The sequence below is a fragment of the Candoia aspera genome, chromosome 1 (assembly GCF_035149785.1).
Source record: "Candoia aspera isolate rCanAsp1 chromosome 1, rCanAsp1.hap2, whole genome shotgun sequence".
NCBI classification, from domain to species: domain Eukaryota; kingdom Metazoa; phylum Chordata; class Lepidosauria; order Squamata; family Boidae; genus Candoia; species Candoia aspera.
Window position 1 is genome coordinate 283531769 of NC_086153.1, and position 24545 is coordinate 283556313.

Here is a 24545-nt window from a genome sequence, read left to right on the forward strand (position 1 = left end):
TGAATACTGGAATGAGAGGAATGGGGATTCTTCTATGAAATTCCACAATTAGAATTATCAGCCTTTCTTTAGGTTACAGAAAAGTACATCAGTATATCTCACCTGAAGAAGATTCTAGTCTGTCCAATTTACTAATCAGCCAATCAAGGTTATTGGAAAACTGGGCACAATTGTTTCTGTTACCACAGATGAGAGCAGCTGAAAGATAGATTTGGGATGACCAGTTAACTGTGAGTGCAGATATTTTAAAATAAAGCCAAAATGTAATATATGCCTCCATCAACTACATACTGATATTCAGTATGTAGCCATTATATGCTTCTCTGTGTGATCTAGGTATATAAGTAATATAGTTTATTGGCACCTCACTATGCATAATTGATCATTACAGTTCCAATAGACATTAAAAGTTTCTGACATAGGATAAACATTTGCTATCATTAAGTCATCATTTTCAGCTCTAAATTCATTGTTACACTTACGTTGTTCTGGATCTAATCACACAAATCTATTCATAAAAGTCATTGAAAGCCCAGTGACTTCCAATGACTGCTACTTATAGATGTAAAACCCAATAAAACCTTTAATTCTGTAATTAATGAATAAAGAATGAATTTCAGTAGAAGTACATTATTTGAAACACTTTTGATCTAACCAAGAATTTATATTTTCTATACATTTGTACATCAGAGCCATTGCTTATTTATGTAAATATAACAAGTGTATTTGTCAGGATAATTGGAACAACACTGAGTCAAAGTTCCAACTCTAGTTCTTTATTGTTTCTACCATACACAGAATCTTGCCAGACTAAAGGTTCCTTAACTGAGCTAAAGGGAAAAGTACTCTTGGGAATCCAGGATGATGCTAGTCTAACTTTCTTCCTCGGCCCCCCTGCATTCTCCAAACTATGCAAGCTGTGGGAACGCTTATCTGCCTGGAATGCACTCTCTACCCCCTCATTTCTCAGCTCCATCACAGTATTAGTTAATTGATTTAAAACAAAGCACAATCAAATGGACAAAGAAAAGAGTTTGTTGTCAAAACTGTCTCCAATGATCATAAATTCCCAGAGAAGATTTCATACAGCTGCAGAAAAGGCTCACAGCATGGTTCTTAGGCCCACCTACTGACTGGAAGGCACTGTAGAGGAGAAATTATTATTCAGCAGTATCTGCACCACCAAAGTGGATAACAATGAAAACTTCAGTAGTCTTCAACGCAGAGAGATAAAAACAGTGAGAATAGCCCACTTTTAATACATTTGTTAATCATCACTGAACTTCAGGGAGAGAATGGTAAAAACAGTGGAGGAAAATATGATGAGTATGAATGTGAGAACAGCATGAAGGGCTGTAGCCTTGTATCTTTCTGACTTATGGGCAAGTGTCTTCAAATTCTCAGTTTCTCCTGTACACACATGAATTTAAATGTTAAAGTACTGTACATTATACAAATTACTTTATACAAATAAACATGACATAAATGGACAAAGTATCATCTAATAATATATTAATTTATTTCTTAGTGTTTGTTTTAATGTGTTATTCATTAATGGAGAAAATTATCAGCACCTCTGATTTAGATTTAATCCAAAATTTTCTCCAAAATCCACTGAACTCTGTATGATTTACTTTGACATGTTTAAGATGGAAATTTTTTACCCTGACAGCTGTATAACTCACCTAATAACTTGTAAAGAAGATTCAGAATTTCTTTCCATGCTGTGCTATTTTCTTCTCTACCAACCCCTGTAAAATGAGCAGTACTATAGTATACATTTAATCGATCGATGCAGTTCAGAACCAATGCTAGCATCCCCTGTAAAGACATAAGTTATAAACACTGTTTGTATCTTCATGTATGTATTCTTTTATATTTTAAACATTTAAATAAGCAGTTCAAATGCAATACTGGGCTTTAAAATACTGGGTATAATACATTTTCTTTGCAGAAAGGAAATAAATAGGTTTAAATGTGGGAGAGGATAGATTTCAAAGTGCCATTATGACTATCATTTTGCTTAAAGCAACTGTAAGTTTGACCTGGATGAGGGTCATAGCATTAGAGAAAGAAAAGGCTTCATCCTTCCCCAGGGCCACTTCCCCAGTAGAAAATCATCCTGCTGCCCCCATTAGCAAACTGGATTGCTGCACATGACTTCCGTGAGACGCAAGTTGGCATCAACTATTGGTCGAAGGCATGCAGCAATGAGAACATCCGTCGGAACAAGATAGTCTAATCACATTACTTCTATTTTGCACCCATTACACTGGTCATCTTTTCAATTGCAAGTCCAATTAGGGGGCTGGTATTGACTACCAAACTCTTTGCAAATGGTTTGCAATCCATTTATCTGCATTAATATGCTCCTGTTCAAGGATTATGATCACAACTGAAGTTCTGCTTTTTCCTTTATCAGAAATTGCTCTACCAGGGACAAAGCCTTTTCTTTCATGGCTTCACACCTCCGGACTTTCCTCCTTCAGAAATACTTTCTTGTTGATCCTTACACAGATGATAGACTGCTTTCTTCTATTCAGCTTGGAATTGTTTATTTATGATCTATTTATATAAATTCATTGCAATGATTTTATTGCTGCTGTTACATTTACTGATATTTTTGTTGCTCTGGATTTATATGTTCATTGTTTTCTTCTTTATCATGTTAGATCATGCTTTATTATTTTAATGTCTTTTCAAGATTAAATTTTATATAATAGTTTTGTTTATTGACTACTACAAACAGTAGAAGGAAAATATACCCTAATGTTTATTACTACTATTATTATTAATAATAAAATAGCAACAACAATAAAGTGAGAGTTGTGTGAATAGATCATTATTAATTATATAATAATAATAATTTATTAAATTTATATGCCGCCCAACTCCCAGCAGAAATGACAAAACCAGATGGGAACAAAGAAATATATCCACCCAGAACATTATTCTTTCAAATTGTTAAAATCAGTTTTAAAATTGCTAGTTATATCCATGAATAGCAGAGAGGAAGAACTGATCCCTCAGTCAGGAAACTCTACAGCTGTTTTTAAACAAAGAAATTTCATGGGGCCCCAAACATTCATATACTTATTTAGACTCATGTCATATATATAGTGATCTATAGCAGCCCTTCTTTAAAAAAAGGCTCACATACGATATTTCATATACATTTAAGCCATTAATTGTCTATGACAGCTCAGATTTGTCTCTTGCTAATCTCTATTTAATGTCGATCAACTGTATATTAAAGATAATTTTTAGACACAAAATTTGCATTTTATGCATAAATGTGTAAAATGAATAAAATTGCATTTCTATGCAGCCCTGAAATTACAGAAGTCTCAAAACAATTGACTAATGATGCAGATTACAATGAAGATTAAATAAAATGCCTTTAATATCCTTAATATAACACTTCAAAATATTATCTGTATGATATCTGAGGGGGGTCAGGTTCCAAAGGTAAATGGAACAGAGACAGGTAAATGGAACAGAGGGAAATATTCCCTCTAAATCGGATTTTTTTTAAAAAAGGAAAGAGAGGAGAGGAGAGGAAAGGAGAGGAGAGAAAACTAGCATTCTTTGCAGCAACCAATCTGATCTTTTTTGGAAACCATGAAGCGTAATAGTATTCTGTTACTGACTAGATGATCCTTGTGACACTTCCAATTCCACAAATCTATCATCTTCCCAAGGTCCAGTTTGGATCTCACCTTTAAAATGGTTAAAATAATCAAGATTCTAAGTCTTTAAATTTTTCAGATAATAATAATAATAATAATAATAATAATAATAATAATAATAATAATAATGATGTTTATATAAAGTATCTTTGAAAGGTGAATCATTTATACACTTGGCCATCAATCCCATCTCCTGAATAAATGAAAATGCTCTAAACTTGGCCTTTCTTACTTCCTCTTTAAATAGATTTTGTCTGTTTTTAAGGGAACGAAGCTTGTTTTGTTTATCCTCATGTTCTAGCTCTTCTTCTGGAGGCAGGAAATATGTAATTAAATCTTGGAGAGTCTGAACTACTTCTTCAATGGGAAGTGTGATGGGAGTTGTAATGCTGTTGTTTCCACTGTGAATCAAAAGACACAGCAAATAGTTACAAAAACAATACATTATTAGAATCAAAACAATAATCAGTATAGAATTATTTCCATTTTATAATATAGCTTTTCTTACACATGGAACATATCACATGATCCATAGATGCAGAATCTAAAAAGGTAGTTGAGTTTCATATAGAAGGGCAAACTGATTAACCCATGTCCTTAGAATGCCATCTGCATGTCTGTATGATTAAAGTCATCAGGAAAGAATTGCTAACTTTGCAGCATAGAGTGATGTGAAATACCAGTATTTGTTCAGTAGGATGGGGAAAAGGAATATCACTCAAGCAGATGTTTTAAAGCAACTTTCTTTCAAACTAATTTGTTACTACAGTCTATGGATAGAAGAAATCTCAAAAGGCTCCCGTCTGTATAGCACAATTAGTATAACACAATCAATGCCTATTTTGGAAAAAAAAAGAACTTTCTATCACTAGAAATTACATTCTCAAGTTGAGAGTATGGAAAGGATGGAGAAGGAAGAGGTTAGAGAGGCTAGGCTAGAGCAACATTTCCCAACCTGCTTCCTTGGGATTATATATAGCCATGCTGAGTGGAATTCTGGGAGTGATGGGTCCCCATACAGCTGGAGGACACCTATGATAAATGTTGGAACAAACAGTGGTCAGAGAAATCATCCTGATAAAATATCTTTGCAGTAAAATGCAAGGTTTTCTGTAGACTGCAATGCTGAAGACTCCTGACGATCAGCAAATGTGATTCTCTAAAATGTAGTGAATATTTTAAAGACATTTGAAGCAAGCTGTTAATATCAAGATTAGATTTTGGAATGTCAACACATCATTATCTTCTATCAGTGGAGGCATATTCATGTATCAGGATGGCTTACTGCTGAAGACCTGTGCTGAGAAATTTTTGCAAATTTTATTTTAACTGATATTCTGGGAAAAAAATAAATCTTCAACAATAATAAATTATAGTCCAATATTAATGGAATGCATTTCCAAGTAAACACTGGTAGGATTTAACTATAAATGTTATAAATACTAATTTTATCAGAATGATACATTAAGAAATTATACCTTATAAACTGACTAAATAATTTTGTTGTATTGAGGATTATTCTAGCAGCCTGGGATTCTTCATGTTGACACCTTTGCAAGGTGAGTCCATCATCTGTGTGTCCTTCTTGGTGTAATATAACCTACAAAAATGGTCAAAGTAATATTTTAAAAAACATTGTCAATTATGTTCTCAAGTATTACTAAGCACCCTGCTAGCGTTCGTGTGTAGCTTTGGGAGGCAGCTGCAATTTTAATTTGTTGATGTCCTTCTTTAGTTTCAGATAACACATCCCAACTGGATTTTGCATAATATGCTGAAGGCTATAGCTGATAAAAATGGCAAGAGCAGCTGTTTGGAATGTATACATGACCATATTTTCTTGGAAAAAAGAAGGACAAACCTGAAAAAGGAGCAAATCTGAAAGAGGTTCATAAGGATAAAAAAATGTAATGGTTTATTTATAAACAGTCGCTTTACAAAGGAAAATTCAAGAGCAAAACCAAGAAAAACTTTACAAAAATGCATATTCTAATAAAAGTATCTAAAATCAAACAGCATATGTAAATTTGTTTTAAAAAGACAATTCAATTTCCATATTTTTCACATGAATATGAAAGACTGTGCATTAAATGGTACCAACTGCATGGTAAAAGTTAAGTGACCAAAATAAAGGGCAAAAGTGAGTTTTTGAAGAATTAAATCTAAAGGACAGCTTTCTGAAATAAAGGACGTACGGTCACTGTAGCTACATAGGAATAAAACAAATGTATATTACCTGGCTTCCTCCACCTTTTATGTGTCCAGCTGAATAGAATACTTCCTAGTTTGTCAAGTCACAATTTGTTGACATATCTAAATGAACAACTGTGGTTTGAGCTATCTTTTCAAAGCAGGATTGCAAACCAGGATCAATCTGTTGTATCCTATTCTACTTAGAAGACATCATTGAAATCATACTTCCCTGATTTAAATATGAAAGTATGTTGGTTTAAATAACCATGAAGTGGTCTGCTAAGTCAGGCATGTTGTGAAAAGACATACAGTTTGTTCCCTATCTTCCTACCCTTGATGAAGGGGATGGGATATCTCAGTCCAACCCAAATTTGTTAGAGAGGAAATCTTAGACCTAATCCATATGCTCTACAGAAATCATAATGCTTTCTTATTTCTAATATGAAGATAAGATATGCCTGGGACTATTAAAAAAAAATCTGGAGATCTGAACGCACAATTTAGAAAGTAAACTGTAGTGCTGAAGAAAACATTGCAACTACTGTTAATGGGTGCTTAGGAAGACTGATGCAATTCCTTGAGCATATATGTCTCAAAAACAGGACCAATGGGGCAAACCAATTAATATCCATAATCGCTAGAACAGATGGTGCTGCCTGCCTGTCTGTATACACAGACACAAACTGAGGCCAAGTGAGCAGCTCCCAAAAGCCTCATGCCCAAAAGCTATTCACGCTGCATTTTTCTAGGCAACAGTGCAGACAAATTATGCTGTACGGTATTTCCTAGCTGCAGGTATGAGTCTCTGCACATCTACATGTGCATGTTATTCACAACTGTAGACAGGGAAATAAAAATACAGATATCTTGTTTACCTTTCTTTTCAGTGGTCCTAAACGTGTTGTTTTAGCATCCTGTGCTTTGTAAGTCAGCCACAAAGTGCTAGCTACATGCTGCACAAAACAAACAGAATCTCCGTACTTTATTTCAGGGAATCCCATACCCTCTATATCACGTTTGTGAGCAGAATCCAGTTTTTCCTTTATGCAAGAGGGGTAAAAAAGAAGAATATTAGCAAATTATCACTAATAGACAAAAATAGTTCATGTCAGAGAAAGGACCTTTTTTGTGGCCGCACCAAAACTTTACAGTTCTTAGCCCAAAAAAGTAGGATGGCACCTGGATCGGTGTTTTATCATATGGTAAGATCTTATTAAAATTGATATATAATTTTTTGCACATTTAGACATTTATTTTATTGGTCAGACAAATTTTCTCTAATGCTGTCTGATATTGTTTTTTTAACTTTTGGAATATTATTGTATTTTTTTAATTAGTTTTAATTGTTAGTTGCCCTAAGCTGTACGCCTAAGTGCAAAAAGGTAAGATATTTAACTTTTTGTCAGTGAATAACTTGTTTATCAGGGATTGATAAAAAAGACTTAGAGAAATATTTCAGAAAAAATTAAGCAAAGCAAAGCAAAGCTATTTTTATTCTTAGGTGGGTTGGGACTTTGTGATACTTATGAAACACTTTAGAATTCAACAGCAAATGTAGCAACAAGGCTTCCTCTCTGTGGAGGTCATGGAAAAGGGTACCTGTCCCTGTGGCACAGCAATTTCTCAGTTGCATTGCAATCTACCACTTGTCAGGCCCAGCCCAAGAAGGACAAGGAATCAATCCAGCCAAACATCAGTTCTTTATTTGCTCACACCGTATAGACAGAATCTTGCCAGACTAAAGTTACTCTACCTAACCTAAGGGGAAATAACCTGGGAAGGCTCTAGGGTGGGGCTAGTCTGAACCTCTTAGTCTTCCCATGTTCCAGCTCCAGACTGTGCTTTCTCTTACCTCGCTCCCCTCCTTGGAATGTGCTCCCTCCTTCCTGAGAACCAGCTGTGTTACTGTTGTCCATCATGTCACTTCCCCCTTCATAGACACTGGAGCCAGCAAGGCAAAGTTGAGGGGGAACAACCACCTTTCCATCCTTCTCCAGGACTTAAATATAGGCTCAGCATCCACCACCTCCCATTGAAAAAAGAAAAGGCCTTCTATTTTAATGTTCCAGGCCTATAAGTAGAATTTATTTCTCCCAATTCCATGTCCTATTATCTCAGGATTACAAAGGCCATGAAAGAGGTTCTGATTCCAAAATCTGTCTTCCTACTCCATCTATTTTTTGCAGGACCAACTTGCACCTGATGCTGACTTATACTTCAAGTAAAACGTATCTCACAAGACTTTAGGATGGAATTCTGAGGCTTACTAGGATAGCATCCTCTGAGGGAACTGGTATTGCTAAGAATATTATTTCCTTCAACTTTTTCCCATCTTGCTGACAGCATGTATTGAGCTAGAAGAGTTAAAATGAATCATCAAGAAATACTCTGGATTCCTCTGAAATGGGAATGGTTAGACCTTCAATCTTGAAAGAGTTTTGATTTGTCATAAAGTGTGTGCTTGGGCATTTGTTAGCTAACATTTTCTTTTCTACACAGTATAAGAGTAGGCAAATATATTAAGGAGGCTCCCCTCAGTTCCTCTGAGTTGGCATTTGGATATCCATTATCTACAGAGCAAATGTTTGTCACTGTCTTAGATACAATAATCAGTTTAATAATATGGAATGGCTGTTGAAACATTTTTCCACATTCATAACATTCTGTGTCAAATATAGAAGTAGTGATAGGCACTAGTTGATGGTGATGGGCTACTTCATGGTAGGTAGATTATTGTACATCAAACTGTACAGTACAAATACAATGGAACCTAAATCACTAGAGTAAGCATTGAAGTAGGAGTCAATGAAGTCTATAAGATATTGCACTGGTTGCTATGAAATTTGATGACAAAATTGCTAGAGCCAATAGTGTGTTTCCTGAAAGCACTAGACTAGATCTATGTTTGGGATAAGTAGAGATGGCCATCCAAATCCCCACAAGATATCTCCATAAATAATCTTGAAGTTATGGAACATGGATCCAGTCCAACAAGAGGGCTGGCAGTGTATACTTATAGGCACATCCAGGTTGTATGATGGCTCCATGATATCAATTATGCTGTAATGAGCCTATTAGAGCTGCCCAAATATTGGATCCTTCTCTTATGCTACATTAAATATATAATAAAGCACATACTTCATAATGTGGACAATTCCTGCAGCTTTCTGACTTGGTAATGACTGGAGTGCTGGTCTAACTTTATCTTCTAGTATAAGAGATTCTTCTAAGGTATCTTGGATGTTGATTGTACAGAATTTCAATATACTAATTCCATCTTTGGTTAATCTTCTTTGAATCATTTAGCATACCAATTCAAGGTTGGAATCTCTTTCTGAGATCTTTAGACAGACTATCCTTGCTTTTCTGTCTCTCTTTCCATCTTCAATGTCTTTACATTAATTAATTCAATTCAGGAGAAGCCCCCAGGACCCTCTTTTATGTTTTCCCAGAGTGAGACTATAGCCCTGCCAACATTTGAAAGCTCAAATTCAGAAACTCCAAAGTTTCTGCAATTTCCAATTACACAGAAGTCTCAAGCTCCAGAAAGGGTCAGGAGTTCTTTAAGTCCAGAGTCAGAGACAAGATGCAATGGAACAAAGTAATCACCTGCCACCTCAGATGTTTTAAAGCATCTGTTGAGCACAGAGAGATGTTGTAGGAATCCATCCTATAACTTCTTGACTCAATCTCCAAGGTCCTGACATTCTTTCTCTTTAACCCAGTTGACTTCCATGAAGCCCTGAACTAAGCCAGGCTGGGCCAGTAACTAGCTGGATTGCACCCTAAATCAATTGTGTCAAAAGTCACCATTCAAAGAAAAGTGGAATTAAGCTTTTATTTTAAAAGAAATATACTGCAAAAGAAGTCTATGCACCATTTGTGGTTCAGTATGTCAGTTTTCTTTTTTTACACTTGTGGATTACTGCTGTCAAATTTCAATGTCAGTTTAAATATAAATAGATAATTCTGTCACAAGATAAAATGGAATTTCAATACTCCTTAGGGAACCCATTATCCTGTCAAGACCACAGGAAAATTATATCAATTCTCAATTCTCACTGATGGATATTGCTATATGAAATTAGTAGTGCAAGTCTACCCAGCCTATCCAGAAGTAAACTCTATTAAATTAGTGAATCCTAGGTACTCAGATGCAGAGAATATTAACACTAAGGAAAAATAAGTTCCTTTGCAAAAATTACAATTTTTTGCAAATTATTATATAAATTGTAATAAACATTTTCAATCGCAGGGCTATAAAACTATTTTTTCATGTTCTCAGTACACAGTGCATGTTTTCTGTCGCTTAATATATAGTACAATAAGTTCTTCACTGAAGAGTTTCCTTAAGCATATCTGAAAGTACAAAAACTTTATTTAAAAACAGATGTTATAATGCTGAACATAGCTATCAATACATTAGATTAAGAAAGCAGAAAATGGAAAATGTGGTTACATATTTAATGCTGGCTGCTACTTTTAAGCTGAATAATAAGCAATAAAAATATCCTGGCAACTATTTCTCACAAATATTATCATCTCAATCCAGAAAAAGATTATGTAGGGAAGTGAGCTTTAGTATAGTACATTGTAAAGAAGAATGCATACTTGAATGTACGTCTGCACCATTTATTTTTATTTAGCCATCAAGTCAGTCTCAACTCCTGGCGACTGCCTGGATGAGTCCATGCAGTTTTCTTGGCAGCATTTTTGGAAGTGGTTTGCCATTGTTTTCTTCTTGGAGCTGAGAGTGCTTGGCCCAACGGGGGAGCTCCAAGATGGCGATGAAGCTGCAGGCTTTGTAATGAGCTCCATAAAAGATAATCCGATTGCTAACGAGCATCCTCCACTATCTTATTTAAATAACAATAATAATTACAACTATTATCACTGCCGACATGGGAAAAAGAAAGAAGTGACAGAGGATACCATCTACAACTCAACCATCATCCAAGTCATTGAAACAGCAGAAGGTTGACGGATTTGTCACAAGCAAGCAAGCCTCCCCTGTAAGTAATGCTCCTCTGCTTCATCTATCAGATAGATTTGACCCTCTCGAGTGGGATCTACAGGCTGAGATTGAAAGCCAGCAACTTTTAGAGCTTTCCTCATCTCTGATAGAGACTGCCCCCTCCCCACAGGCAGTTGCTGAACGACTTATACAGGAGGGAGACATGAACTTTAACTCCAAATCCTTGCAAGAACAAAATGCACTAGACTTTGTAACTAGGCACAGCCTATTAACTTCACAGACTGTCTTTTCCATTTTTGACCTGCTGATTACAATTAAAAACAAAGTTGACTCCCTAAAAGAATCCTTTATGAAATTTATTGAGAGCCAGCCAAATCACACTGCCCACCCTACCAAATCAAGTGAGTTGTACTTAAATTGTGATTTACAAACAGCCGACAGAGGAAAGGAAGATCCCTCTTCTAAATTTAAATCTTTAACAGGAAGTGTCAGAGAGGAAAAGGAAAAGATAAGCAGTTTTACAGAGAAAGGAGTGAAGGATGAAAAGCTTGCAACAGGTAAATGTCTCTCAGTCCTTAAGTCAGCTATTACACTGTGAGAGACAATTCTTAGACTTAAAAAAGGCAGAACGGCAGTCCACTTAGGGGCAGTTTCAGTACCCGGCACGCTCTTTAAAATGAAACCTTTCTTGAGCACCTTTTCAATCTTTACAGTTCATGTTTTTCACTCTGAAGAAGTTAGATCACTTATGGCTCAGTGCAGCCAAGAGGGTACAGGCACTTTAATATACAACAGCAAAACGTCTTCAGATAATCTCAAGGACCTTTTATCAACAGACCCTCCACTAGGGAAAAACCTAAGCAAACAACTTGTTCAACCCATAACAACACAGCTGCCAAATGATCCACTAGAAGAAAGTTTGATTAACTCCTTCAGTGCCTTGTTGGACACAAGACAGGCTGATATACTTAAGAGACTAGATGATCTAACAGAGTCCCTAATGACAACCTGTCAAACAGCCAAGCCATTAATAAATTTTGCCTTACAAAATACGCAGGATAATTCCCATCATAAGCAACAATTTGAGTGCACTCCTGGAAAGGAACAACCTTCTTGTACTCTCGAAAAATCAAGATCTACAAAATTTTAAGGTAGCTTCTGATATGGAGGACTTCTCCATGCTTAACTCACATCCTAATAGTCCTCTGAAACTACTAGAAGCTTCAAAACCAAAAATTCTTGTAGTCGTGCAGGTTCATGAGCAGTCCCCTGAAAATCTCAAGTCCGAATCTCAAGAAGATAAGTATATTGGTGGGATCCAGCAGGATCATAAGGAGGACAGTGGTAGTCCTGGGTATGACCATACAGAAGGTATGACATTATGTGGACCAATGCAAGGCAAACGCCCTAAAAATCCTAACATGAAACATAGCTGGTTGGTATCACGATAGAGATCTCAATCACTTTGACCCCTTGTATGATGGGGATATACTGCTGTTGCAGGAAACATGGACAGCTGATGACCTCCTATTAAATGGATATCATTCATATAAACTTGAAGCAATTCCAGGCAGAGGACCAGGGCAGATGAAAGGCGGTTTGGGTATTCTCATTTCTACCTCTTTAAGGGTAGTACCCATATCTATTCACCCACTAAGACAAATAGCTTTGGCCTTACTGCTTGACTTGGGCAATGCCTTATTGTTAATTATTAACATCTATTTCCTGCCGTTACAAAGAAGAGCTGAGGTCAGTGCATCTTGGGCAGAGCTAGAGCAGTACATCAGTGATCTTCTTTTGGAGCATCCCAAGGCAATGGTAATTCTTGGGGGTGATTTCAATGCTAGGGTGGGTCCTGATGATTCTACATTATACACTAAATTCCAGCCGTACCCACCAGCTTCAGAGAATAACTCAGTCTGCACCCCTTTCCAGTGTTTGTCCAAAGACAATAGTTCTAACTACACAGGTCTTTGCCTTACAAAATTGGTGCATAAATTAAATCTACTCACAATAAATGGATCCACTGAAGGAGATTACCCTGGTGAACTTACATTTGTGGCAGGGGCTAGGACAAGCACTATTGACTAAATGATAATTACCACAAATTTATTATACCATATGGAGAATTTCAAAGTATTACCCCATTTAGATAGCAATCATCTCCCACTCGGTTTATATTTGAAGCCTCTTATCCAACAGATATATCTTGAGGCTTGTTTTACTCCTGCAATTTCCCCAGCAGGACAAGCAAGATGCCATGTTAACTGGATCTTGCAGCTTGACCAAAAGATGAAGAAGGTGTTGGCAGAGGATAAATTGCAGATATGTTGACTGACTTTCATATCAACTAATTTCACTCAAGATCCTCTGAAGCTGTACAAAACCTTAGTGCAAAAACTACAACCCTTATTAGCTTGTGACCCCAATTTCTCGATTAAAAGATCCTCAACTGCATCAAAGCCATGGTTTGATAAAGGCTGTGCAGAAGCTAAGAAAGTTCTTGCCACTGCCTACCATCTGTATAAATCAGAGTCAGGGGACAACAATATGAACACTGAGACCCTTGAACATCTACTCACTCTCAAAAAACAGTATAAGCTTCTAGTGGCCGATAAGAAGAAGAAAGACATATTAACTACCTGGAAATGACTCATTGAAGCAGCAAAGTCAAAGAACTCCTCTCTTTTCTGACATTTAATATCCCACCAGGTATAACTTCTACCACAATAGACTCGTACATACCGCCTGATGCCTGAGAATTACATTTTAAGAGGATGTATGAAGAGCCCTCCAACCAGAGAGCAATGCAAAAGATGGAAGCTCTACCTGAGTGGCCTCCTGTATCAGCAGCTGAAATTAAGTCGCTTATTGGCCAACTCAGGGGAAGGCCCCAGGCGCTGACTTTATTCCTCCAGAATTATTAAAGAATAACATAGAGTGGTGGACTCCAATCTTGGCATCACTCTTCACCCACATTGACACTACTGGGTGTGTCCCTGAGGACCGGGGCCTGGCAATTACAGTCCCAATCTTCAAGGAGGGTAAGAGACATGATCCCGCAAACTATAGGCCAATCAGCCTGTTAAACATAGTTAGTAAACTTTATGCCAAACATCTTCATGAAAAACTTAAGGATTGGCTGGATCAGGAAAACCTGATAGCAGAACAGCAGGCTGGTTTTAGAGAAGGTAGAGGCACTATTGATCAATGTCTGGTCCTACAGCATTTGATTGAAAAATATTCAACCAATAAAACAACATAATTGTATGCTGCCTTTATAGATTTTAAGGCAGCTTTTGACTCAATATCTAGGACCAGACTATGCGAGAAGCTGGAAGCTACATCGATTGACTTCAGGCTTCTCCATTTAATCCGTGCCCTACACACCAATACGACCCTTAAGGTCAGGTGTAATAGGCAAGGGGCTCTCTCAAAGCCAATTAAAGTTCAAAAGGGGGTGAAACAGGGATGTATTCTGCCCCCCCTACTTTTCAATTTTTATATCAACAAAATGGTGAATTGCTTAAACAATCCAGACTTTCATCCCCTTAAGCTAGAGGATCATAGCATTGCCCTTTTACTCTATGCAGATGACACTGTAGTCCTTTCTAGAACTCCCATAGGCCTTAAAAGAACTTTAAACCCTTTGGCCCAGCACTGTGACAACAATAAACTGGAAATAAACTACCAGAAAACTAAGATAATGGCTTTTGCTACTAGACTGAAACTCCGTTCATGGAGTATCTGTGATCATAGAATAGAGCAAGTGACCAGTTTCAAGTACTTGGGTGTAGTCATCCATGCCACTGGCTTGAGGAAAGCCCACTGTGAATATGCTTCAGCCTCTGGACAAAGATCTGCCAACGCTATCTTAAAATTCTTCCATTGTAAGGAAGGATCTTATGTTTCAGCCATGCTCAAACTCTTTCAGGTGAAGTTGTTAGCTCACTTCTTTATGGGACTCTAGTTGGACCCCCATCGTCATGTTTCACACCTCTGGAAAGAGTCCAATCTAAATTTATTACAGCAATACTGCAGATGCCTCGAGGTGTTTCAAATGCACATCTATGACTTGAAACAGGCATGCCAAAGGTTGAGTCAAGGGTGTGTTTAGCCTCTCTAAACCTTTGGCTAAAGCTCAATTTCTACCCCAAGGACCTAGCAACTCTCATTCTTCAGGATAATTTTCAATCCACATGGACCAAGGCCATTGTCTCTAATCTTTTAAAGCTAGGCTATTCTCCATCTTCAGTTCTTGAGATGGAATTCAGCCAGGCAAAACAAGAGCTGAAACAAAGAGAGGCAAGAAGATTTAGGGAAGGTTCCATCCTTCCTGTCTCCAGTGCACAATAAATGCATCATTATTGCCACTAGATACCTCACACAGCTCGAAATACCCAGCCATTGGAGAGCTTTTTCTTTAGCTTGATGTCACGCTCTCCCCAATGCAGTATTGGAGGGCAAATATAAAAAAATACCACTGGCCGCAAGGCTTTGTCCATATGAATCTGGAGAGGTGGAAACTACACACCATGTTCTTCTTCACTGCGTCTTTTACAGAGATATCTGAACCAAATTTATTTCACCTCTTATTAGTAAACATCCTGGTTGCACAAATTCTGACTATACCCAAATGCTGCTTATAGATGAAAAGTGCAGGTAGCTAGGTTTTGTGCTACAGCAATGAAGATTTCTCAGACCTTGATGGGTAAATTTGTAAAGTATTTTATATAATAGTAACCAAATTAAAATTTTATATATTAACATAGTGGAATTTTAGATACTTATATATTTTACATTGTGTTGTTTATTCGTTTAGTCACTTCCGACTCTTCGTGACTTCATGGACCAGCCCACGCCAGAGTTTCCTGTTGGTCCTCAACACCCCCAGCTCCCCCAGGGACGAGTCCATCACCTCTAGATTATCATCAATCCATCTTGCCCTTGGTCAGCCCCTCTTCCTTTTGCCCTCCACTCTCCCTAGCATCAGCATCTTCTCCAGGGTGTCCTCTCTTCTCATTATGTGGCCGAAGTATTTCAGTTTTGCCTTTAATATCATTCCCTCAAGTGAGCAGTCTGGCTTTATTTCCTGGAGGATGGACCGGTTTGATCTTCTTGCAGTCCAAGGCACTCTCAGAATTTTCCTCCAACACCACAGTTCAAAAGCATTGATCTTCCTTCTCTCAGCCTCCCTTATAGTCCAGCTCTCGCAGCCATATGTTACTACGGGGAACACCATTGCTTTAACTATGCGGACCTTTGTTGTCAGTGTGATGTCTCTGCTCTTAACTATTTTATCAAGATTTGTCATTGCTCTTCTCCCAAGGATTAAGCGTCTTCTGATTTCCTGACTGCAGTCAGCATCTGCTGTAATCTTTGCACCTAGGAATACAAAGTCTTTCACTGCTTCTACATTTTCTCCTTCTATCTGCCAGTTATCAATCAAGCTGGTTGCCATAATCTTGGTTTTTTTGAGGTTTAGCTGCAAGCCAGCTTTTGCACTTTCTTCTTTCACCTTCATCATAAGGCTCCTCAGTTCCTCTTCGCTTTCAGCCATCAGAGTGGTATCATCTGCATATCTGAGATTGTTAATGTTTCTTCCAGCAATTTTAACTCCAGCCTTGGATTCCTCAAGCCCAGCTTGTCGCATGATGTGTTCTGCATACAAGTTGAATAGGTAGGGTGAGAGTATACAGCCCTGCCGTACTCCTTTCCCAATCTTAAACCAGTCCGTTGTTCCATGGCCTGTTCTTACGTTGCTACTTAGTTGTTATACAGATTCTTCAGGAGGCAGACAAGATGACTTGGTATCCCCATACCGCTAAGAACTTGCCACAATTTGTTATGGTCCACACAGTCAAAGGCTTTAGAATAGTCAATAAAACAGAAATAGATGTTTTTCTGAAACTCCCTGGCTTTTCCCATTATCCAAAGGATATTGGCAATTTGGTCCTGAGTTCCTCTGCCTTTTCTAAACCCAGCTTGTACATCTGGCAATTCTCGCTCCATGAATTGCTGAAGTCTACCTGTCAGGATCTTGAGCATTACCTTACTGGCACGTGAAATGAGTGCCACTGTTCGATAGTTTGAACATTCTTTAGTGTTTCCCTTTTTTGGTATGGAGATATAAGTGGATTTTTTCCAATCTCATGGCCATTCTTGTGTTTTCCAAATTTGCTGGCATATAGCATGCGTTATCTCGACAGCATCATCTTGCAAGATTTTGAACAGTTCAGCTGGGATGCCGTTGTCTCCTGCTGCCTTGTTATTAGCAATGCTTCTTAAGGCCCATTCAACTTCACTCTTCAGGATGTCTGGCTCTAGCTCACTGACCACACCATCAAAGATATCCCTGATATTGTTATCCTTTCTATACAGGTCTTCTGTATATTCTTGCCACCTTTTCTTGATCTCTTCTTCTTCTGTTAGGTCCTTGCCATCTTTGTTTTTGATCATACCCATTTTGGCCTGGAATTTACCTCTAATGTTTCTAATTTTCTGGAAGAGGTCTCTTGTCCTTCCTATTCTATTGTCTTCTTCCACTTCCACACATTGCTTGTTTAAAAATAATTCCTTATCTCTTCTGGCTAACCTCTGGAATTTTGCATTTAATTGGGCATATCTCCCCCTATCGCTGTTGCCTTTTGCTTTCCTTCTTTCTTGGGCTACTTCTAGTGTCTCAGCAGACAGCCATTTTGCCTTCTTGGTTTTCTCTTTCTTTGGGATGTATTTTGTTGCCGCCTCCTGAACAATGCTGCGAGCTTCTGTCCAGAGTTCTTCCGGGACCCTATCTACTAAGTCCAGTCCCTTAAATCGATTCTTCACCTCCACTGCATATTCCTTAGGAATATCAGTGAGTTCATATCTAGCTGATCTGTGGCAACATTGAGGTGCTCAAGCTCCAGCACCATGACAAGATAATGATCCTTTCCTGTAGATTTTACATATTATATGTTATATAATCTGAACGTTTATATTTTCATCCACTATAGGCTGCACCTAAGATTGCACCCATAGAGTTTAGTTAGATAGCCTACCAATTTATTTTAAGTGTATTTTAAATGTATTTTAAATGTATTTTAAATGTATTTTAAATGTATTTTAATTTTATCTTACATTGTTATTATTTTAAGATTATGTATACTCTAAGACAGACTATGTATACTTTTATAGAGCATCATCCTTGTATTGGTCCATGACCACAATAAACTATGTTGATGATGATGATTGGCCCGAAGTCACCCAGTTGGCATCATGCCTAAGGCAGGACTAGAACTCATGCTCTCCTGGTTTCTACCTTTAACCATTATACCAAACTGACACTCTATCACGATGTTTAGTAGCACTGAATTGGTCAGCTGGAACTACAGTTTCCCATTGCAGCAATATGTTATTTCCTATAGTGCAATACGTCCAGCATTAACTTTGAGGAAAGGAGCAAAAGCCATACAAGTTATCTTTGACGAGCAGGAGCTGCATCCCAAAAAGAGGGCAGGAACAGGATAAAGCCTACAGTTAGCATGATTACTGCCCAAGTGTTTAATAATGATGTCCTTACTGTATGTCACAATAAACATTACCATTCACTGTGTAACATTTCAAGGGACATTTTGAGTTTACCCAAGCCTTTGGTATGGTGCAGCTTGTACCTTCTTTCTATAATTTTCTCATTTCATATAATTACTGTTTGTTGTTGTGGTTAAAAAAATAAAAATAAAAATAAAATAAGCACTGGTCACCAAAAATTGAGATCCAACATGGAAGCAGCACAAAAATGTGGGTACTCAAAAACGTAGGTGAAATTCAATCATGGTAATCTTTAATTTGTGACCGGCCAATTTAAAGCGCAAACAGAAATATCAGTGGGATGCATCCTGAATCTTCCGTAATACCTATAGCCTCTCCTTCAGCAGTTTTATGTTCTCCCAACATGATCTTTCCTTCGATGAAGTTTTATTGTTGACATTTATTATTTCTGCTATGTGATAAAAGTGATTTAGATAGAACATTTGTATTTTTTCCATACTCATTTGATGTAAAAAAAATTACTTACCTTGGATGCTCTAAAAGAAAAGGAAGCTGATTTTGTGTCAGCCTTTTCTCTGTCTAATAAGACAAGACCCAGATCTTCTGACAGTGCTAAAAACTGTCCTGTTGTAATGTGTCGAAGGCGAAATGGCTGTCCCCAGCGGATATTACTTCCACTCCAGCTAAAAAATTGTTTGAAAAATATTTAGTTTATGTTTTATGTGGGTCGTTCTAAGTATTTTTAGGAGGTATTCATTGCCATGCACTAAGTACAGGCTAAATTCTTCCAGTAAAATGAAAGAAACTTTCATTTATTTGTTTTATGTTTCATGTGGTTAGATCTAAATTTATTTCAATCCAAGATCTTTCTTAGGGGCACTCTTCAACAGCTTCAACCAAGTCTCATAACAGTATTACAAATTAATCAGATTCAAATTCATTATCTTCTTATGCATTTTGGGGTTTTCTAAGCTTGTTTTTCACCATGCTCAGTGCCTTCCATTTTTCTCTTCCTTCAGAAGTCAAGCTGCAAACTGTTAGTCACTTTCAGGCTCATCATTTACTATCTAAATCCAGTAATTATCTCTAAGGCTTTAATCCTATGGCCCTGAGATAGCATCCCATAAGACATAATACACACACATACACACACACACACACCCAACACAGGTCAAATTTCAGGGAAGGATCCAATTGCAACAAACAAATAAACCCATTTCTGCTGGCCACTCAGGATGATTTTCCTAATATTGGAAACCCCAGTATTGGAAAGGAGCATCAGCAAGGCAGCTTGGTGAGAATAAGGCAGGGGATTATAAAGGAGAAAAGGGGATCATCTGAAATAAGTCTTAAAAAAAGGAAAGAAAAGAAAAGAACACAGCAAAAATGGGATGTAGCAAATTCCTCTTTCTGATTTCTGCCAACCAATCTGCAAATTGGTGGAGAAGAAAGCCTATTGGATTTCCCAGCCCAATATATATTGCATCATATAAGAAAACATAAGACAAAAGCAATGAATCTAAGATAAAATCACAATACCTTATTCGAAGAGGTTCCACTCTCCATAGCGATCTTGCACGGACTCCAGCTCCCCCAGCTTCATAAAAGAGCCGCCTAGAAACAGATTTGGTTAGGCACCCTGAGATGCATTGAATGGGAAATTTAGCATTCATAAATATATGCAGGATTATAATCTATGACTAGAATATACACAACACTGTGAGATTGCAGCTATTTTCTGTAATGATTGACAACTTCCCTTGGTAAGATTTTGCCATATAAGCTGAATAACTGTAAAATAATTCAATCATTAATAAATCAAAACTGGATCTCTTATGTTCCTGATCAAGAAATTAGGAGTGCAATGGTACCTGAATCCCATCTGCATAGAGCTCAAGTTCTTCTTATAAATAAAGCATGCTACTACTTTTGAAATTACTGATATTTCCATTAGGAGTTCCCAGATTTTAATAGTCAGATATTCAGCAGTAACAATGATGCTTTCTGAATCTTTAAGGGGAAGAGAATTATGGTTGATCTTATTACCCTACTATGTTGACATTTTTTTTCCCTGAAATTTCCTGCTTAATATTTTACAATTTTACACGTTTTTTTCAGTGCAACAAAGAAAAAAAAGGGATGAAAAGGAATGAAACAATGCACATTTAAAAAAAAATCTCTTTTATTAAAGGGGTTATTTATTTATTTATTTAGACTCTATGCCATTCCAGTTGACCAGACTCTGAGCAGCCTGTAATTCCTCCTTCTAGTAATTAAGATTAAAACAACAGCAGCAAATAATAATAATAACAATAATATCATCAGTAAAGAAAACCCTATACATTCTGCATAACAATAATCCATAATCACAATAAACCCATCCTGCCACCTCTTCTATCTAGCCAATAATCACAACTCCATTTCATCCCCAAAGGCCCTGAGAAATAGCCACATCTTTACTACTCTCTGAAACGTTAATAGGAAAGGGGCCATCCTCAACTTCAAGGATCAGCTATTCCAAGAAAAGAGCCATGACCAAGTGGGCTCATCTCTGGGTCCCCTTATGTTGAAATTCCTGTGGAGGTGGGACCCATAACATGCCCTTCTTCACAGATCTCACTGGGATGGGCAGACTCCACATGAAGCACAAAATCTTGAAGATACTCAGATCCTAAGGCAAAACTGCTTTAAAGATAACAAGAAGCACTTTGAATTGCATCCAGAAACATACTGGTAGCTCCAATAATATAGATGTTACAAGCCACATAGAACCGTTTATTACTCAGGCCACTGGACTTTGGACCAGGTGCAGCTTCCACATGGCCTTCAGTGACAGCTGCAGGCAAAGTGAATTGCAATAGTCTAGATATGAGGTGACAAGGGGATGAGTGACTGTGATTAAAGTCTCCTGTTTCAGGAAAGGGCACAACTGCTCACAAACTGAAGCTGTGCAAAAGCCCTTGTAATCATGGTTTCCACCTCCTCTTTCAGCAGGAACTAAGACTTTAGTAGAACCCCTAGATTGCAACTCTGCTGTAGATGGGAGAACACAACTCCATCTCAACTAAAAAATGAATTTACTCCAGAAAAAGAAGGCTTCTAAATCTACAGGTACTCTATCTTGCTGGGATTATGCCTAAACCTGTTTGGCCTCATCCAGACCTTAACAGTCCTAGACTGGAAAGTTGAAAAACATCCCAGAAGAAGGTGCATACAGACCAGTTCTGAAAACGTTGCCAAGAAAATTTCATGAACCTGTCCACAGAGTCATCAGGAGTCAATATAACAGCAACAAGCTTTGAATGATTTACGAGTATGCGGAGCACTGATAAAGTTGTTCAAGTATTCATTATGATTTGTCTTAGTGGCCAGGGAACATGGAATACTAGTATTTATTTATTTAATATTTACTTCTTTGTAGTTTTCTGCCATTAATACCTTTCAGCTTGTTAAGTAATTTTTTTAGCTGTCCATGCACAGGCCAGTCCTGTCAGGGAGGTTCGGTTGCTATCAGAATAAAATCAAGCATATGGGACAGAACCCTCTACAGTTTCACCAAACACAACAAGCCTCGACTGCGATTGAAGTTTAGCTATATCACCAAAGAGAGAACTGGTTAAGTTATGCTTTGGGTTGTGTTCAGCAGCAGACATCTTGCCATGGCCATATGAACCAGACAGATATACCAATGGGAAGACTGACCATCTGCCGAGGGGTTTTCATGGCAAAGCTAGCAAGAGTGAATAAGATCTTTTGACCCCTCCTAAGCACACTCTCATCCATTCTTTCAGAATTACATATATCTTCATTTGTTTATCTGCATGCAGTGGGTAAGTTCTTTTTTAGGTTCAAAATCTGAACTTTTGGCTGAACTTCCTTTACAAACTTTATGAAACACCTTATCATATCTAACTCTACTAGGCACGTTTTGAGATACAATTTCTAGAAGCTGGTTAAACAAACAGCAGTTCACTATAAATACTTGCTCCAGTTTTTTTATGCCTTTGACACAATGCCTGTTATTAACTTTCCCTTTGCTTCCATCACTGCATTTACTTTATTTGCCTTATTTCTCTCTCTGGGCCCAATCAAGCCACCTTGCCAGAAAAAGACGGCAAGAAGCTGCTGTTTTTCCTCACTGCTATTATTTTCATATCTTTACAGACAGTTGAACAACCAACAAGGACATGATGCAGCATAGCCAGAGGGCACTTGGCATGTGATGTGACTATTGATACATGACCAACAGTGCTAATCTCCAATGCCAGGTATTCTCATCTCTTAACAGTAAACAGTGATGGTATCTCAAGGATAGTTGAAGGTTCTTGCTTAGGAAAAAAAACTTTAGAATGTACTGCTGAGTACATAAGTTTAGTATGTGAGACATTTTCATATTCTTAAGTGGACCACATTATACTAGCTTATGTTTCCTGTGCATTATAAGTATGTCAGTTCTTCCAATACATCTAACTTGAATTATACTGCTCAGATATAATTGTAGGAAGAATCTTGTCTATTTTATATCAACTGAAGAATGACAACAGAAGTTATTCTGATGTTGCTATGTGCTACAAATGCTTGTTCACGGTTGTGGAATATAGGCTGTTTAGGGCTTACAGCTGAAATTAGAGATGGAAAATATGCATAATATGTAGTGCAACTCACTTATGCGGTGAATCATTCTGTTCTGTAGATGCGATGGTCAAGCATTCATCGTGGCCATGAAATAAACGTAATACATGGCCACCAAGCAGGTATCCTAGGGAAGAAGAAGGTAATTAACTTGGACAGCATTTTAACAAGCATCTGGAAATGGAAGTGTATCTAAGCATGAAACTACATCTAAGTATGGCATTAATTTCTGAAGGTCTCGGCTATTTCCTCTTTCCAATGTCCCTTCAGTTCTGAGTGTATCAGAATGCTCTAAGCAAATCACCAGCTATACAGCGACAGACAGGAACAAAATTTATTTATCTTTGGCTCTTACGACCCTTTCCCCACATGGCACAGGAAGAGCTCAAATGTTTTTTTCCTGATTTTGATTAACGACACCTACTTTCACCTGGGTTCAACAAATCATGCTTGATCTACTGTGTGATTTAATTGTAACAAGGTAGTTTCAAAGTAGAGGTTACAAAAACAGCTTGTTTGATACAGTATGTACCACCGTATTGAACATAAAATGAAAGGGTAATCAAAATCCCTTCAATACCTACTCCATACAAAAAGGAAATAAAAATGGCTAGCATCCTCATCCACAAGGAAGTCTCTTGAAAAAAATGTCAGCATTAATTTGGCATTTTGCACACCCGCTGAAGAAAAACATAAAAAACAAAAAATAAACTCTTGTCAAATTCATCCCAGTTCCCTATTCCTGGGAACTATTGCAAAGATCTGTAGATCAAAACAACTCAGATTAATGCTGACTTCATTTTAAATTAGAATCAACAGGATGGCCTGCAACTCAGGTCATACAAAAAACATCTGAGTAGCTGTTGGGAATAGTACCTGTTTTGAAACATGGGGAGAGGGGGAATGGATTTGTGAAGCCAGGAAGCTACCGTTCCAATTTAACTATCTTGAGAACAAAATTCAATATCAACTGAAGCCAGGCTGCAGAGAATGAGGCAAGAGTTCCCATCAGCTGAAAAATAGACCACTTGTAAGCATGGGCATTTATATGGTCTATAACCATATGAAGTCTTACTTACCATGGGAACCTTCACTGGAGCCAGCTAATGAACCATGTCTGATGATATTATCATGTAAATGTTTTCATCTACATACTTTTATCAGATGTAAAGATGCAAGAATGTAATTACAGCTGTTGCATGATGATGTCACCATTCATGTGTTGGCATAATGTGGTTTTCTGTCAATGCCACTGCTCATCAACTTTGTAGAATATCATGGCTACAAACAGAACCCTACCCACCTCCAAAATCTGGACTGCGTTTCAAATGAGGCAAAATAAATCTGCTCAGCTGCCAAATATGGAAGACAGCATGAATCACAATGATACAGAGCTGGTATTAACAGTCAATGTGGAAGTACCCCAAATGTATATGAAGCATTTGAACACCCTACTGTGCTACAGTATTATCTGAATGTATGACTTTCATAGGACAAATAACAACTAATGTCTGATACCATTGATC

General features: G+C 37.5%; 1 protein-coding gene across 1 annotated transcript in view; it reads right to left on the bottom strand.

The window, feature by feature from the left end:
* The window catches only part of RYR3 (ryanodine receptor 3), a 346984-nt gene that overhangs the window by 218003 nt on the left and 104436 nt on the right, over positions 1-24545 (bottom strand). The window contains exons 9-17 of the mRNA XM_063289977.1: positions 23053-23146; positions 19927-20001; positions 18914-19070; positions 12574-12582; positions 6758-6922; positions 5168-5289; positions 3922-4090; positions 1686-1821; positions 103-198 (exon numbers count right to left, since the gene is read on the bottom strand). Coding sequence (XP_063146047.1) covers positions 103-198; positions 1686-1821; positions 3922-4090; positions 5168-5289; positions 6758-6922; positions 12574-12582; positions 18914-19070; positions 19927-20001; positions 23053-23146 — 1023 coding nt within the window. The remainder of the gene's footprint in view (positions 1-102; positions 199-1685; positions 1822-3921; positions 4091-5167; positions 5290-6757; positions 6923-12573; positions 12583-18913; positions 19071-19926; positions 20002-23052; positions 23147-24545) is intronic.